This window comes from Somniosus microcephalus, chromosome 12, assembly GCF_052327205.1.
Source record: "Somniosus microcephalus isolate GS21.2 chromosome 12, FLI_Smic_1.0, whole genome shotgun sequence".
NCBI classification, from domain to species: domain Eukaryota; kingdom Metazoa; phylum Chordata; class Chondrichthyes; order Squaliformes; family Somniosidae; genus Somniosus; species Somniosus microcephalus.
In genome coordinates, this window is record NC_140998.1 from 70641461 (window position 1) to 70659581 (window position 18121).

At 43.8% G+C, this 18121-nt stretch overlaps 1 protein-coding gene across 5 annotated transcripts in view; it reads left to right on the forward strand.

Annotated features, from left to right (window-relative positions):
* aspg (asparaginase homolog (S. cerevisiae)) overlaps positions 1 to 18121 on the forward strand; it is a 149596-nt gene that overhangs the window by 22211 nt on the left and 109264 nt on the right. For all 5 annotated transcript variants that reach the window (XM_086003096.1, XM_086003095.1, XM_086003097.1 and 2 more), the window contains exons 2-4: positions 13121 to 13250; positions 15465 to 15576; positions 16850 to 16975. In XM_086003096.1, coding sequence (XP_085859222.1) covers positions 13121 to 13250; positions 15465 to 15576; positions 16850 to 16975 — 368 coding nt within the window. The remainder of the gene's footprint in view (positions 1 to 13120; positions 13251 to 15464; positions 15577 to 16849; positions 16976 to 18121) is intronic.

Sequence of the window (18121 nt, forward strand, 5' to 3'; positions counted from 1 at the left end):
TACTCCTCCTCCTCCTCCTCCTACTCCTCTTACTCCTCCTCCTCCTCCTCCTCCTCCTCTTACTCCTCCTCCTCCTCCTACTCCTCCTCCTCCTCCTACTCCTCCTCCTCTTACTCCTCCTCCTCCTCCTCCTCCTACTCCTCCTCCTCCTCCTCCTCTTACTCCTCCTCCTCCTCCTCCTCCTCCTCCTCCTCCTACTACTCCTCCTCCTCCTCCTCTTACTCCTCCTCCTCCTCCTACTACTCCTCCTCCTCCTCCTCCTCCTCTTACTCCTCCTCCTCCTACTACTCCTCCTCCTCCTACTCCTCCTCCTCCTCTTACTCCTCCTCCTCCTACTACTCCTCCTCCTCCTCCTCCTCCTCTTACTCCTCCTCCTACTACTCCTCCTCCTCCTCTTACTCCTCCTCCTCCTACTACTCCTCCTCCTCCTCCTCTTACTCCTCCTCCTCCTCCTACTACTCCTCCTCCTCCTCCTCCTCTTACTCCTCCTCCTCCTCCTCTTACTCCTCCTCCTCTTACTCCTCCTCCTCTTACTACTCCTCCTCCTCCTCCTCCTCTACTCCTCCTCCTCTTACTACTCCTCCTCCTCCTCCTCTTACTCCTCCTCCTCTTACTACTCCTCCTCCTCCTCCTCTTACTCCTCCTCCTCTTACTACTCCTCCTCCTCCTCCTCTTACTCCTCCTCCTCTTACTACTCCTCCTCCTCCTCCTCTTACTCCTCCTCCTCTTACTACTCCTCCTCCTCCTCCTCTTACTCCTCCTCCTCTTACTCCTCCTCCTCTTACTACTCCTCCTCCTCCTCCTCTTACTCCTCCTCCTCTTACTACTCCTCCTCCTCCTCTTACTACTCCTCTTACTACTCCTCCTCCTCCTCCTCTTACTACTCTTACTACTCCTCCTCCTCCTCCTCTTACTACTCCTCTTACTACTCCTCCTCCTCCTCCTCTTACTACTCCTCTTACTCCTCCTCCTCCTCCTCCTCTTACTACTCCTCTTACTCCTCCTCCTCCTCCTCCTCTTACTACTCCTCTTACTCCTCCTCCTCCTCCTCCTCTTACTACTCCTCTTACTCCTCCTCCTCCTCCTCCTCTTACTACTCCTCTTACTCCTCCTCTTACTACTCCTCTTACTCCTCCTCCTCTCTACTCCTCCTCCTCTTACTCCTCCTCCTCTTACTCCTCCTCCTCCTCCTCCTCGTCCTCGTCCTCGTCTTCTTCTTCTTCTTCTTCGAGCTCACTGGCACCAGAGTGTCTGCCATGCGCTGCGCCCGAGCTTAGGTGTTGCGCTCTGCACCGCCGGCTTAGCGCCTAAAGATAGTAGTGGAACGCCTCTTTTAGCGCTCCACCAACCTCTTAGGGCGAAGCCACTGAATTTCCGGCAACGGGGCGCTACTTTGGGGCGGCCGCTAAGGTTAGCGCCCCAAAACTGTCTATACTGAAAATCTAGCCCAAGGGCTCCGACAGTGCAACACCCCCTCAGCACTGCTCAAGTCTGTGGAATGGCACCTATGCCCAGAACCAACTGAGCCAAGGCTGACAATAAGAATGGGTTTTGGCATGTGACATTAGGGACTCTCAAAAATTTCTTTTGACTGCCAGTTATCTCATGGACAAGATAAGTACTATGCTTTAAGACCTTGATGTTCACACGCAATATTAGACTGCAGCAAACAACATCTGCTAGACCTAAAGAATGTTTTTAAAGCTACAGTAAAGACCAATTATGTCCTCAAGGGGATAAGGAAAGAGACATTGTAGAATATCAAAAAATGCTAAGACATGTTCCTCACAATTCTTGAATAAATTAATCATTAATGAAAATCTAAATCCCGAACCAATCATTTTAGTTCAAGACTTTAGACTCAAATAGACAACATATGTTTGGAAGATACTCATGAAATTAAGGCAGTGAAGTTCTTCTAGTCAATAACTTCCCATTTTGTACTCTCATTGAATATTTTGTAAATTTATCAGCAGGAGGAATTTGGTCCCCTACACGTCTTTAAAGATAGCCGTGCCAAATGGGATACACCTTAGAATTCTCAAGGAAATAAATGAGGCTCTAGCAGATATGTTTAAAAACTCTAAAACACTGGAGCTGTACCTGAAACCTGGAGAATAGCAAACGTTATCCTAGCTGTCAAAAATCAGTGAGAGATGAATCTAGAAATTATAGACCATTTAGACTAATATCTAAAGATGCTTTTAAACATTTAAGAATGGTGAATTTGCTTATCTAAAGAACACAAAGCATAGTTAGCTTGGATTTAGAAGCAATAGTCCATACCCCACTAATATGCTGAAATTCTTTGAAAAGGTAGCTACCATAGTAAGCGAGGCCTATCCAGTAGATATAATTTGTCTGCATTTTTAAAAGGCACTTGATAAAATTTCATGTGTGCAACTTTTAAGGAAAGTTGAGGCTTATGGAATGAATGGCAAAGTAATTATTTGGATTGAAAATAGCTTGGCAATAAAAAGAATGACCTTGTATTTATATAGCACCTGTCATCCTCGGGGCTTCCCATAGCACTTTACCGTAATGAATTCCTTTTAAAGTGCGGTTGCTGTTGTTTTGTAGGGAAACACGGCAGTTAATTTGCACACAGCAAGGCCGCACAAACAACAGTGCGAGAAATTGCCAGTTAATCCACTTTTGTTGTCGTTGCTTGACGGATAACTGTTGGTCAGGCCACTGGCAGAGCTCCCCTGGAGATGTATATGTCCCTTTTTAAAATTTCAGTCCTCACTGGGGGAATTAAAGTTGACATCTCTGGGTGGATGTGAAAGTTATATCTCATGAATTAATTAAGTGCTAAAATGTTTCTATCCTTATTCCCTGTTAAAATCTAAAAATAAGTAACAGTAAAAAAGTGTAATGTGTGGTTATAAAGTGAGAGTTATGGTCAGATATAAAATATGAATTTTTCCTTAATTACTGCATTAAATCATTTTGTTTTATTCACACAATCTGGTCACGGGGCATAACCGTCTTGCAGATATTTTTATAATAAATTTCCAATATATAAATTTCAGCTGTTTAATTGAAGTTTTTCATCACACGGTGAACAAAGTTACTGCTTTGGATTGGAATTTTAGAAGGTGTAAAATAGGCTGAGATCTATCATCAGCTAACTTAATTTCTGCTAGTTGCAATACCGGGATATAAAGTGTACTGAGATTTTCTATGAACCAACTTTCCCATGATAAAGCTCATCAGCTGACCCCCCAGTCCTGATGTCAGAAACATATCTAGTCATTTTGAACAAAAATGAATGACTTGGTACAATAGCTCAGATTGCATGTTGTCCAATTTTGGGGTTGGAGAACACAACTGCCATATTCTGTGTAATCCAGCTAGTTTGCAAGGGAACGAATGAGGATGGAACAGAGATATTGGGAGCATTTTCACCTAACCCCGCTCGTCTGGAAATTGACGCTGGTTTTGCACCCTGCCCAATTTTACTACAGGGAACTTTCGTTTAACCGGAGGTTAAATGTCCGGAAAGCTCTATCTACCGGCAAAATTCAGGAGCTGTTTCCTATAAGCTTTTTTACTTCTCGTTGCTTTTTTTTTTCCAGTCAGGCTCTGCAAGGTCTAGCTGAAGCTGTTGCTTAGCTACAGAGACACTTTTAAGCTGCGGCCGACTGTTTTGAAGCTGTTGCTAAGCAACAGGATTTGTTGTTTCACACGGAGCTAAGAAGCTCCGTATGTTTTAACATTAGCGCTGGTTTATACGGCAGTTTTGATGGGACGGCACCAACTCGGTCCTGTCAGTGCTGGATACCAGAAAGTTTCCTGTATATTAGACAGGGTATAAAACCGATCCTGTGGGTTTCCCAACTGCTGAGTTAGATTAGAATTACCCCCATGGAGGCTTAGCTGTGTATTAGTGAATAGAGGAGTCACCATGTTATTGATCCACTTGCATGTACCTGGTTTTATTGTGCTATTCATGACTTTTACACTAACTAGCAAACAATGTTTTGTTCCAATGCATAAAGGTATGATGTAGGCACTAAGTTTTACAATAATTGATGTAATTAAAGTTCAAGTTGGGTGAGACGCTGTACTTTCAATTCTGGGGCTTCAAATACTGCTCTAAATAGCTGGGAATAAAGTGGGTCAGTCTCTTCCTCATTCTAATGTTGCATGTGTACTGTGCTTGTATGATTTCTCTCTTGCTGATTTTGAGGTGCATGTCTACAAAAGGCCCTAAGAACAAGAGATTGAGTGACAAGCTGGTGAAACAGGACACTGTAAAGTTAATGTGTGGGAAACAGCAAAAAGATGCACTTAACATGCCCTTTAAGGAAATTTTACTGGATTTTAATACTGTTTCAATTGAAAGCTGCTTGAAAATTACATGACTTCTTTGTTATTAGCACTTTATTTAATAGTCTTGCATATATTCCATAGAAAAGAACCCATAAATGTGGAAGTTCCAAAACTAAACACCTCTGTGTGGATAGATTGTAAAGGAATGAGCAATACCTATTCAGAAAAATACACCATCCTATGAACAGAATTCTGACTTTATTAAAACATGATAAACTGGGTTTAAAAATCTAAAAGTCTCAATGACATAAAGCTGTAAATACAGGCTTCTGAGATAAGATGAGTTGTTTACACAAAGCTGTAAACACCATATAAGCTTTTGAAATGGGAATTGGTTGTTGACACTGAAACAATGGCCCTATTAGAAACAGAGAAGATAGGAGCAGGAGTAGGCCATTTGGCCCCTCGAGCCTGCTCCGCCATTCAATGCGATCATGGCTGATCATCCAAGTTCAGTAGCCGGTCCCTGCTTTCTCCCCATTCCCCTTGATCCCTTTAGCCTTAAAAAAATATATCCAACTCTTTCTTGAATATATTTAATGAATTGGCCTCTACTGCCTTCTGTGGTAGAGAATTCCACAGGCTCACCACTCTCTGGGTGAAGAAATTCCTCCTCATTTCTGTCCTAAAAGACCTACCCCTTATCCTTAGACTGTGACCCCTGATTCTGGATTCCCTGACCATCAGGAACATCCTCCCTGCATCTAGTCTGTCCAGTCCTGCCAGAATTTTATAAGTTTCAATGAGATCCCCTCTCATTCTTCTAAACTCCAGCGAGTACAAGCCCAATCGACCCAATCTCTCCTCATACGTCATTCCTGCCATCCCAGGTATCAGCCTGGTGAATCTTCTCTGAACTCCTTCCATGGCAAGAATATCCTTCCTCAGATAAGGCGACCAAAACTGCACACAATACTCAAGATGTGGTTTCGCCAAGGCCCTGTACAACTGCAGCAAGACATCCTTGTTCCTGTACTCGAACCCTCTCGCTATGAAGGCCAACATACCATTTGCCTTCTTAACCGCCTGCTGCACCTGCATGCTTACCTTCAGCGACTGGTGCACAAGGACACCCAGGTCTCATTGCACTTCCCCTTCTCCCAATCTATTGCCATTCAGATAATAATCTGCCTTCCTGTTTTTGCCACCAAAGTGGATAACCTTGCATTTATCCACATTATATTGCATCTGCCATGCTTCTGCCCAATCACCCAACCTGTCCAAATCATTATGTATTTTCTCTGCATCCTCCTCACAGCACACACGCCCACCCAGCTTTGTGTCGTCTGCTAATTTGGAGATATTACATCTAGTTCCCTTGTCTAGATCATTAATATATATTGTGAATAGCTGGGGTCCAAGGACCGATCCCTGCGGTACCCCACTAGTCACTGCCTGCCACTTTGAAAAAGACCCGTTTATTCCAACTCTTTGCTTTCTATCTGCCAACCAGTTCTCTATCCAAGTCAATACCTTGCCCCCAATCCCATGTGCCTTAACTTTACATGCTAATCTCTTATGTGGGACCTTATCGAAAGCCTTCTGAAAGTCCAAATACACCACATCCACTGGTTCTCCCTTATCTATTTTACTAGTTAGATCCTCAAAAAATTCCAGTAGCTTAGTCAAGCACAATTTACCTTTAGTAAATCCATGTTGACTTTGTCCGATCCTGTCACTGTTTTCCAAGTGCTCTGCTATTACATCTTTTATAATGGACTCTAGCATTTTCCCCACTACCGATGTCAGGCTTACCGGTCTGTAATTCCCTGTTTTCTCTTTTTTTTAATTCATTGATGGGATGTGGACGTCGCTGGCTAGGCCTGCATTTAGTGCCCATCCCTAATTGCCCTTGAGAAGATGGTGGTGAGCCGCCTTCTTGAACCGCTGCAGTCCATATGGTGTAGGTACACCCACAATGCTGTTAGGAAGGGAGTTCCAGGATTTTGGCCCAGCGACAGTGAAGGAACGGCGATACAGGTCCAAGTCAGGATGGTGTGTGGCTTGGAGGGGAACTTGTAGGTGGTGATGTTCCCATGCGTCTGCTGCCCTTGTCCTTCTAAGTGGTAGAGGTCGCGGGTTTGGAAGGTGCTGTTGTAGGAGCTTTGGCGAGTTGCTGCAGTGCATCTTGTAGATGGTACACACTGCAGCCACAGTGCGCCGGTGGTGGAGGGAGTGAATGTTGAAGGTGGTGGATGGAGTGCCAATCATGCGGGCTGCTTTATCCTGAATGGTGTCGAGCTTCTTGAGTGTTGTTGGAGCTGCACTCATCCAGGCAAATGGAGAGTATTCCATCACACTCCTGACTTGTGCCTTGTAGATGGTGGAAAGGCTTTGGGGAGTCAGGAGGTGAGACACTCGCCGCAGAATTCCCAGCCTCTGGCCTGCTCTTGTAGCCACAGTATTTATATGGCTGGTCCAGTTCAGTTTCTGATCAATGGTAACCCCCAGGATGTTGATAGTGGGGGATTCAGCAATGGTAATGCCATTGAATGTCAAGGGGAGATGGTTAGAGTCTCGCTTGTTGGAGATGGTCATTGCCTGGCACTTGTGTGGTGTGAATGTTACTTGCCACTTGTCAGCCCAAGTCTGAATGTTGTCCAGGTCTTGCTGCATATGGACACGGACTGCGTCAGTATCTGACGAGTCTTGAATGGTGCTGAACAGTGTGCAATCATCAGCAAACATCTCCACTTCTGACCTTATGATGGAGGGAAGGTCATTGATGAAACAGCTGAAGATGGTTGGGCCTAGGACACTGCCCCGAGGAACTCCTGCAGTGATGTCATGTGATTGAGATGAATGACCTCCAACAACCACAGCCAACTTCCTTTGTGCTAGGTATGATTCCAACCAATGGAGAGTTTGCCCCTTGATTCCCATTGACTTCAGTTTTGCTAGGGCTCCTTGATGGCACACTTGATCAAATGCTGTCTTGATGTCAAGGGCAGTCACTCTCACCTCACCTCTTGAGTTCAGCTCTTTTGTCCATGTTTGGACCAAGGCTGTAATGAGGTCAGGAGCTGAGTGGCCCTGGCGGAACCCAAACTGGGCGTCAGTTAGCAGGTTATTGCTGAGAAGTGCCGCTTGATAGCACTGTCGATGACACCTTCCATCACTTTGCTGATGATTGAGAGTAGACTGATGGGACGGTAATTGTCCGGGTCGGATTGTTCTGCTTTTTATAGACAGGACATACTTGGGCAATTTTCCACATTGCCAGGTAGATGCCAGTGTTGTAGCTGTACTGGAACAGCTTGGCTAGGGGCGCAGCTAGTTCTGGAGCACAAGTCTTCAGTACTATTGCCGGAATGTTGTCAGGGCCCATAGCCTTTGCAGTATCCAGTGTCTTCAGCCGTTTCTTGACATCATGTGGAGTGAATTGAATGGGCTGAAGACTGGCATCTGTGATGCTGGGGACCTCAGGAGGAGGCCGAGATGGATCATCCACTCGGCACTTCTGGCTGAAGATAGTTGCAAATGCTTCAGCCTTGTCTTTTGCACTCACGTGCTGGGCTCCACCATCATTGAGGATGGGGATATTTTTGGAGTCTCCTCCTCCTGTTAACTGTTTAATTGTCCACCACCACTCACGACCGGATGTGGCAGGACTGCAGAGCTTTGATCTGATCCGATGGTTGTGAGATCGCTTAGCTCTGTCTATCGCATGTTGCTTCCGTTGTTTGGCATGCAAGTAGTCCTGTGTTGTAGCCTCACCAGGTTGACACCTCATTTTTCGGTATGCCTGGTGCTGTTCCTGGCATGCGCTCCTGCACTCTTTGTTAAACCAGGGTTGATCTCCCGGCTTCGTGGTAATGGTAGAGTGAGGGATATGCCGGGCCATGAGGTTACAGATTGTCGTTGAATACAATTCTTTTTTGAATAGTGGGGTAACATTAGCTACCCTCCAATCCATGGGTACTGTTCCAGATTCCATCAAATGTTGGAAGATGATCAGCAATGCATCTACTATTTCTAGGGCCACTTCCTTTAGATTATCAGTCCCTGGGGATTTATCGGCCTTCAATCCCATCAACTTCTCTAACACCATTTCCCTACAAATACTGATTTCTTTCAGTTCTTCCCTTTCATTAGACCCTATGTTCCCCGACATTTCTGGGAGGTTATTTGTGTCCTCCTTTGTGAAGACCGAACCAAAATATGTATTTAATTGGTCTGCCATTTCTTTGTTCCCCATTATAAATTCCCCTGATTCTGACTGCAAGGGACCTACGCTTGACTTCAATCTTTTTCTCTTCACATATCTATAAAAGCTTTTACAGTCAGTTTTTATGTTCCCTGCAAGCTTACACTCGTATTCTATTTTCCCTTTCTTAATTAATCCCTTTGTCCTCCTTTGTTGAATCCTAAACTGCTCCCAATCCTCTGGATTACTGCTTTTTCTGGCCAATTTAATGTCGTCCTCCTTGGATCTGATGCTATCCCTAATTTCCCTCGTTAGCCACGGTTGAGTCACCTGTTTTGTTTTATTTTTATGCCAAACGGATGAACAAATTCTGTAGTTCATCCATGCGGTCTTTGAATGTTTGCCATTGCCTATCCACCGTTAACCCTTTGAGTGACATTCCCCAGTCAATCCTACCCAATTCGCGCCTCAGACCATCGTCGTTTCCTTTATTTAAACTCAGGACCCTAGTCTCTGAGTCAACTCCTTCATACTCCATCTTAATGAAGAATTCGATCATATTATGATCGCTCCGACCCAAGGGGCCTCGTACAACAAGGTTGCTAATTAATCCTTTCTCGTTACATAATACCCAGTCTAAGATGGCCTGATCTCTGGTTGGTTTCTCGACATATTGGTCCAGGAAACCATCCCGTAAACACTCCAGGAATTCCTCCTCCACAGTATTGTAACTAATTTGGTTAGCCCAATCTATATGTAGATTAAAGTCACCCATGATGACTGCTGTGCCCTTTTTGCACGCTTCTCTAATTTCCCTTTTAATGCCATCCCCAACCTCCACATTACTGTTTGGAGGTCTATATACCACTCCCACTAATGTTTTCTGCCCCATGGTATTTCTCAGTTCTACCCATACAGATTCCACATCATCAGAGCTAATATCCTTCCTTACAATTGTGTTAATCCCTTCTTTAACCAGTAATGCTACCCCACCTCCCTTTCCTTTTTGCCTATCTTACCTGAATATTGAATACCCCTGGATGTTGAGTTCCCAGCCTTCGCCACCCTGGAGCCATGTTTCCGTAATCCCAATCAAATCATATTCGTTTACCTCTATTTGCGCAGCTAATTCATCCACCTTATTACGAATGCTCCTCGAATTAAGACACAAAGCCTTCAAGCTTGTTTTTTTATCGCTCTTCGACCTATTAGAATTATTATTTACTGTAGCCATGTTTGATTTAAACAGTTGATTTCTCTGACTGACACTTTTGATTTTCTCCTTCCTATATTTTGCTTTTATCCTTGTTTCCCTTTCCTCTTTCCCCCTGCTCAGGTTCCCAACCCCCTGCCATTTTAGTTTAAACCCTCCCCCAGAGCACTAGCAAACACTCCCCCTAGGACATCGGTCCTGGCCCTGCCCAGGTGCAAACCGTCCAGTTTGAACTGGTCCCACCTCCCCCAGAACCGGTTCCAATGTCCCAGGAATTTGAATCCCTCCCCCTGGCACCATTCCTCTAGCCACGTATTCATCTGAAATATCCTTCTATTTCTACTCTGACTAGCACGTGGCACTGGTAGCAATCCTGAGATTACTACCTTTGGGGTCCTATTTTTAAATTTACCTCCTAACTCCCTATATTCAGCTTTTAGGACCTCATCCCATTTTATACCTATATCGTTGGTACCTATATGCAGGACGACAACTGGCTGTTCACCCTCCCCTTCCAAGATGTTCTGCAGCCGCTCTGGGACATCCTTGACCCTTGCACCGTCCTGGAGTCTCGTTTGCGGCCGCAGAAACGCCTATCTATTCCCCTTACAATAGAGTCCCCTATTACTATAGCTCTACCCTTCTTTTTCCTCCCGTCCTGTGCAGCAGAGCCACCCCTGGTGCCAGGAGGTTGGCTGCTGCTGCCTTCCCCTGGTAAGCCATCTCCCCCCCCCCCCCCAATCAGTATCCAAAGCGGCATATCTGTTTGAGAGGGGGGTGGCCACAGGGGACCCCTGCACTACCTGCCTGTGCCTACTACTCTGCCTGTTGGTCACCCGTTCCCTTTCTGCCTGTGCCACCTTTACCTGCGGTGTGACCAACTGATTAAATGTGCTATTCACGACGTCCTCAGCATCGTGAATGGTCCAGTATGTATCCAATCGCTGCTCCAGCACCGCAATGCGGTCTGCCAGTAGCTGCAACTGGACACATTTCCTGCACACATGGTTGTCAGGGACACAGGAAGCGTCCCTGAGTTCCCACATAGCGCAGGAGGAGCATACCACGGGGCCGGGCTGTCCTGCCATGACTTACCCTTTAATTAATTGCAATTAAATCAAATCACTCCCACCAATTACACTACAGTTAAATGGTATATTTAAGAGCCCTGGATTACAAACAGTCCCCGCTACACCACAGAGACTTTAGAAACTATAAACCACAGAGTTTAAGTTTAAAAAAGAGAGAAATACTCACCAACCAATCACTTACCTGCTTTCTGGTGACGTCACACTTCGATTACTTTTTACTTCTCTCCTTCCCTCGGAATTTGGAGACTGATACGCCTACCTGGTCTCTTGGAGCCTTTTTCCAGCCGCCGCTGTGCTCCGCGATTCCCGCTGACTCTCGCTCTGCACTGACGACTACCTGGTCTGTTGGAGCCTTTTATACTCTGCCGCTCTGCTCCGCGATTCCCGCCGACTCTCGCTCCGCACTGAGGCCTACCTGGTCTCTTGGAGCCTTTTATACAGCCGCCGCATTATTGAAGCAATGGGTTGGAGCTTCCAAGAAGTATGCAGTTTGGAAAGAACACAATAGCTATACCCAGTTTAAAGTGTTATAAACTAACACTTCGAACAGAAACACAGATCATTAAAGAATCATATGCCTTCATAAATATGACACCAATAGATGCACCAAGCAATCACATGGTTTTTGTATTGAACTTGGAACACATGGGAGATGCGAAGTCTGCTTACAACCAGCTACGGTGATTTAAGAATTGAATAGAAGACCTTCGTAAAAATAGCATCAAATAGATACACCTGTTATAACTTTTTTATGATAAGTTTGGGACACCTACACAGCAGACAGAATTCTGCAAGCTAACTGCTGAATTGACAGTAAGAATAGAAAGAAGTCAACAGAAAGATGACTAGAGATAATTAGCTTACATCAGAAAACTTCAAAGGATATACCACTGAAAAAGGGTATTAAAATATAGAACTTTCAAACAGGAAGTCAGAAGTCGCTGAAAGGGGCAAAGCAATTCTCAACTTCAGAGGCAGGCTCTGTAAGTTTTTAACTCTTTGAGTCTTGGGGATCAAAAGGTACTTTGATTTTGGTGGATATCCTGGATTAGAAATAAGTAAGAAATGTAAAAATGTAACAAAGTTAAAATTTGAGAATAAGGATTGTAAGCTATTTGTTTTTGGAACTGTTAAAGTTGTGATTGAATCACCAGCTGTTAACTACATGTCGGTTCTTTAATAAATCTATATATTTTTAGAATTGTGTGACATAGTACTTCTGTATCAAACTCGCAAACTCAATCTCTGTACACTCTTTGGTGAGGAGTTGCAGAATTCTGGGGGAGTTTTCCGGACCCTCATAATATCCGGAAGGTTACAGTCTAGTTAAACTTATTAAAAGTGCTATCTGGAGGACGGTAACATCTTCAGGTTATTCCTTTCCTTTCGGGAGAGATCGTCTGGACCTTTAGACCCAATTAAGCATCTTATAGGATTCGGCTATCTCTAACTTTAGTTGAAGGTGAACGTCTGGGGAATATGCCTGATCCGGGGTAGCCCGAAAAGGGCTAGGACTAGTAATTATCCCTTCAAGATAAATATAACAACCATTACAATGCTGCCAAATATAAATGCCTTGTAAAGGAAGCAAGTATGACCATTGCTTTTGTTAGGGTGAAAATTATATAGCTTAAAGCAGCAACATAAAGAGTTAAAGAATGTATTGTAAGAAGTGAACTTGTAAATAAGAAACAATGGCACAAGACAAAACAAACTCAGCTTAAGACGGGGCAGGAATTAACTGTTTGTGTCTGCTCCCATTAAAACCATTGTGCTTGACTTTATTGTTGAACAGTTATTGAATGTGGGAAACACTAAATATTTCACAATTATTCAGTGGTGCAGCCTTCTGCAAACTATTTGTTGGAAGCCCTTTGGATGTATTAATGTAATTCTACTATTCTATAATGCAAAGTAGATGAATCAAAATTGTGTGTATTGATGAGTTACAGTAATTGGTAGCTGCAAAACTGCCCATTTTGTAATTAACTATTAAAAACCACCCAAAGTTCTAGAAGGTTCCATATCATTCCTGTGAGGACAGGGGAGTTGTTGCTGGGGGAATGTGATTGGATGAGGACGAGAATTGTTGCTGGGGGAACATAATTGGGTGAACACATTTGTGTGTAGTGTTTTGCCTGTATAAAAGAAGTTTGATATCACTGTAACGATGAGAAGCTTATCACTAGACCGCGGGGTCTATGGTTCTTCTCCCAGAACGTTCTGTTAATAAACTGTGTACTTTTACTTTAAGACAGACTCGAGTGAATCTATTTTTCACCAACACTTTTTGTTACAAATATATATTTGCTTTGTTTCCTTTGCCTTTAGTACTTGCGCCACAACAGAATGCCTTTGTCAAGGCCCTTCGAAAACTGCCAGGCCTACATGATGAAGATTATGCTCAACAAACCAAGCTTTACGACTTTTGTGACTCACCAGAAAATATTTTGGTTCTTCCGTAAGTAATGATTAATTCCTGTCTGCTATCAAACTCAGGAAATACTGAACTTTAGAAATCCATGGATAACAAATCCAGATTCTAGGCAGGATAATGTTGAACTGGTTTCTGTCCAGATCTGACTCATTTTAGGCAGTTTGGTACAGATATTACATTCAGCTTGGCTCGGTTCATAGCTTTTTTACTTCTCAATCAGAAGATGGTGGGTTCAAGCCCCACGCCAGGACTTGAATGCACAATCAAGGCACCATTTCAATGCAGTATTGAGGGAGTACTGCATTGTCGGAGTTGGCATCCTTTAAATGAAACATTACATTTTAAGGTGGTTAAAGCTGCATTTCACTATTAAAAGAAGAGCAGAGAATTATTTTGGTGTCCTGGGCAATATTCTTCCTCAACCATCAGCCCCAAAAATAAAATGTGTCATTTGGTCCTCACTTCTGCGTAGCCACAGCTCGTTTTGCTGCTACAGGGTACAGGAAACTCTTGTTTAAACGGCACCTAAATATCCGGAATTCTCTATTAACCGGCAAAATTCATGCTCCGAAAATAGCACCTCAATAACCGGAAATGTTGCCGAGTCCGAGTCTCCCGCGGTGGCCAAGTTGGTCAGTGGGGATAGCTCTCCAAGCTGCCACTACTCGGCTTCTTGGCGCTGTCGGAAGTCCGAACACCTCAATAGCAGGAGTCTCACTCTCCCGCGGTGTAGGTGAGTACCCAATTACTGTATACTGCACATTTCTTGATTTTTTAATTTTTGTTTGTTAAAAATAGCCTCGGTAGATAACCCTCTCTGTCAGCCGGAATTTTTAATCAACCGGCACCATCCCGGTCCCGTCGGTGCCGGATACCAAAGAGTTTCCTGTACATGGCAAAACAAATCCCCTGGATTTACTGGATACTTTCTATATATTTTCTAATTTTATAAAGAATAATTTATTTCCTACTTTGAAGCTGACTTTTGATGTCACCAGAGCTAGGTGCATTGAAAGGGACTTATTCGTTTGTAACCATCAACCTCAGCCAACTTGGTGAATCCCACGCGCTTGAAAATGAGGTGATGTGATGGAAGTTACCCAGGGGGATGGCTGCATTGGTCTTTTGGTTGATGGTCCTATTTCAAGGTTTTTTTTCCACTGAAGGGTTTGAGCAAGGGAATTGTTGATCCTGTGCTTGATTCTACTGTGTGATAACCATCTTGTTTGAGGGATTATCACGCATTCACCAGTGGCATTCAAGGAGGAATTAAGACAGCAGTTTTACATTAAGAACATAAGAAATAGGAGCAGGAGTAGACCATTTGGCCCTTCAAGCCTGCTCTGCCATTCAATAAGATCATGGCTGATCTTCAACCTCAACGCCACCTTCCCACACTATTCCCATATCTGTTGAGTCCCTTAGTATCTAAAAATCTATCGATCTCTGTCTTGAATATACTCAACGACTGAACATCCATAGTTCTCTGGGGTTGATAATTCCGAAGATTCACAACCCTTTGAGTGAAAGAAATTCTCCTCATCTCAGTCCTAAATGGCCAATCGCTTTATTCTGAGACTGTGAGCCCTAGTTCTAGACACTCCAGCCAGGGGAAACATCCTCCCAGCATCTACCCTGTCAAGCCCCTTAAGAATTTTATATGTTTCAATGAGATCACCTCTCATTCTTCTAAATTCTAGGGAATATAGGCCTAGTCTACTCAATCTCTCCTCATAGGACAATCCCCTTATCCCAGGAATCAGTCTAGTGAACCTTCGTTGCACTCCCTCTAAGGCAAGTATATCATTCCTTAGGTAAGGAGACTAAAAATGTACACCATACTCCAGGTGTGGTCTCACCAAGGCCCTATATAACTGTAGTAAGACTTCTTTACTCTTGTACTCCAATCCCTTTGTAATAAAGGCTAACCTACCACTTGCTTAATACTGTTGACACAGTCAAATATTTAATAATTGATGAAATACTCAAAGTGACTGCTATTTAAGAGACAATAGATGGCTAAAAAGAATGACATGGTGTGTTAGTAAGGGGGGAGTACACCAGAATTTATTGGGACAGAAATTAGATAGTTTTCAGTGATAGTTATTGTCAAGGTTGATATGTTGCATACGCGAGACACAAGCAAAGTTTAGCTAACGACCTATTTATTGACATTGAGTAGGTTTTGAATGTTATCCATGTTACAAATGAAAACCTTGCTTTTTATTCTGTTTACAGTTGTTGCAGGTCGCACAAAAGGATTGTATATTCGGTAATTGAATATTCGCCTTTGCTGGACTCCTGTAACATAACCACAGATGATTGGGCTAAAATTGCTGTTGATATACAGGTAATTTGAGACGTGGGCCAAGTATCTCAGGTTAGAGAATTTTGCAGATGAGCTAAATAGTCATGTAAGCAAAATGGTAAAGGCCTGAAATTCTTGGGGTGAGGGAGTGTGTACCTCAGGCTTGCCGTCGGAAAGGAATTTTGGGCAAAACCAGGATCAGCCAGGTCTCTGCCCTTGTTAATCTCTGTCTGTAATCCTGATTAGGTGGGGGAGGGGGCCTCCGCATCTTCCAGTCAACCTTCCATCCCAGCAGTAGTTTGGGGACATGGGGTTTGGGGAGTGTTCCCAGACTACTCTGGTAATTCCATTCCAGCACACCACTCTTGGGTCCAGTGGATCCCACGACTGCTGCCGGGAGACATGAGTTCTGTACTGAGTCTTCCAAAGGCCCCAAAGATATTGCAGCACAAAGGTAATCCATCCCAGAGGGACCAAAAGCCAGCAATTTTAAGCCTTTAGATTTTTATCTGGATCTATCACAACAACGCTGCTGGCCATAATGTCATGAAAGATTTTGAAACTCGAGCACTGCAGTTTTATCTTTGCACCCTGAGCATTCTGTTCCATCTTTAACTTCAAATGAACAAACTACTGTGTACAATGATTCAGTATCAGTAGGGTCCGACAAAATCAAGGACCCACCTGGAGCTCCAGGCTGGGATTGTGGTCTGGACCCCTAATTGAAAAAGTATTTAAAATTATTTAAATGCGATTTCCCCCTTAAAAAAAAACAGGGGGCCAATGCAGGCACTTTTGCTTTCTTTCTAAAGGGGTCCTGACAATCCTCTCACCTCCCCACAGTCAGCCACTCTCCTGCATGTTGCGGCATCTTGTGGCAGGCGGGTGTACTGGCTGTGTCCCCAGTAGTGCTGTGTATATTAAGCAGGCAAATTTTGGCGGGGTCAGCACCCGAGGTCCCAGGTGAGTGCATCCCAGCACTTACATTAGATGTGACCACTGCAGATTTCAGGGCCAAAAAGTGCTGTATTGTTTAAGTTAAAAATGGTACTCTAGACCTCAAATGGTCAATATGAAGTACTATATGATCTTTGTGCTGGTTTTGTCTGCTCTCTTTTTATCAGCACGGTTAGTGGCTTGAAGTGTCTGGCGTACAACATGAAAGATGAAAAGGGGATTTACTCAATGCTGAAGTAAAATTTGACATCTGTTCTATTCCCAACAAACCAGCCTGCTGCTGCTAGATTCCTTGAGTAGACTGGAAACCATTCTGACAGACCTACTGCTCTCTAAGCTTTGTTATTCTTACCCTCAGACTCACTACCAACAGTACAGTGGTTTTGTGATCCTTCATGGCACAGATACTATGGCTTACACCGCTTCAGCTCTTTCATTCATGTGTGAGAACCAAGGAAAGCCCATCATCTTGACTGGCTCTCAGGTAAGGTGCATTGCTTTAGACAGAGACTTTGCCTACTGCCCTTTATTTGCAAGGAAAAGGATGCAGTGATTTAGATTTCACACATTACATGTATAATATTCTGCAACTGTAGAATTTGTACATTGGTCTAACCCTTATAAATCATCAGTAAGACAGACAGTATCGATTTTGTTTATGGTATTTCCTGTATGCTTATGACTTTTACAAAGCTTAATTTTCAAGAGATCTCTCTACCCAACAGGAATGGCAGTGTTATCATTGGAAATAACGCTCTGCGTTGTGCACTTTATATTAACATTTTCTCAACAGCACTCGATGCATAGGCTTGGGCCAGATCCAATGTGGTTATGTCAGAGGTTGGCCTACTTAGAATGGAAATATTTTACCTTTTGGCAAGAATCAGATTAGAATAATGAATTAAATTATTAACAGTATTCTTGCCAATCACAGGTACAAACCACTGATGTTACCTGTTTATTTCTAGTGTTATTTACTGATTCAACATTTATCTTCAGCGCTAATATTTAAAACCTGTCTTATGACCACCTTGAGATGTTAGAACTTAGAGGCACCAAAACATATTTCAGTATCATTAAAATGGATAGTGCTGCATCAAAGATTTATTGTTAAATTACAACTGTTGTATTGGTGCTTTTTTAAAAATTTGTTCCAGGGATATGGCATCGCTGGCAAGGCCGGCATTTATTGCCCATCCCTAATTGCCCTTGAGAAGGTAGTGGTGAGCTGCCTTCTTGAACCGCCGCAGTCCATGTGGTGAAGGTACTCCCATGGTGCTGTTAGGGAGGGAGTTCCAGGATATTGACCCAGTGACGACGAAGGAATGGCAATATATTTCCAAGTCAGGATGGTGTGTGACTTGGAGGGGAACTTGGAGGTGATGGTGTTCCCATGTGCCTACTACCCTTGTCCTTCTAGGTGGTAGAGGTTGTGGGTTTGGGAGGTGCTGTCGAAGAAGCCTTGGCAAGTTATTGCAGTGTATCTTGTGGATGGTACACACTGCAGCCACGGTGCACCGGTGGTGGAGGGAGTGAATGTTTAAGGTGGTGGATAGGGTACCAATCAAGCGGGCTGCTTTGACCTGGATGATGTTGAGCTTCTTGAGTGATGTTGAAGCTCCACTCATCC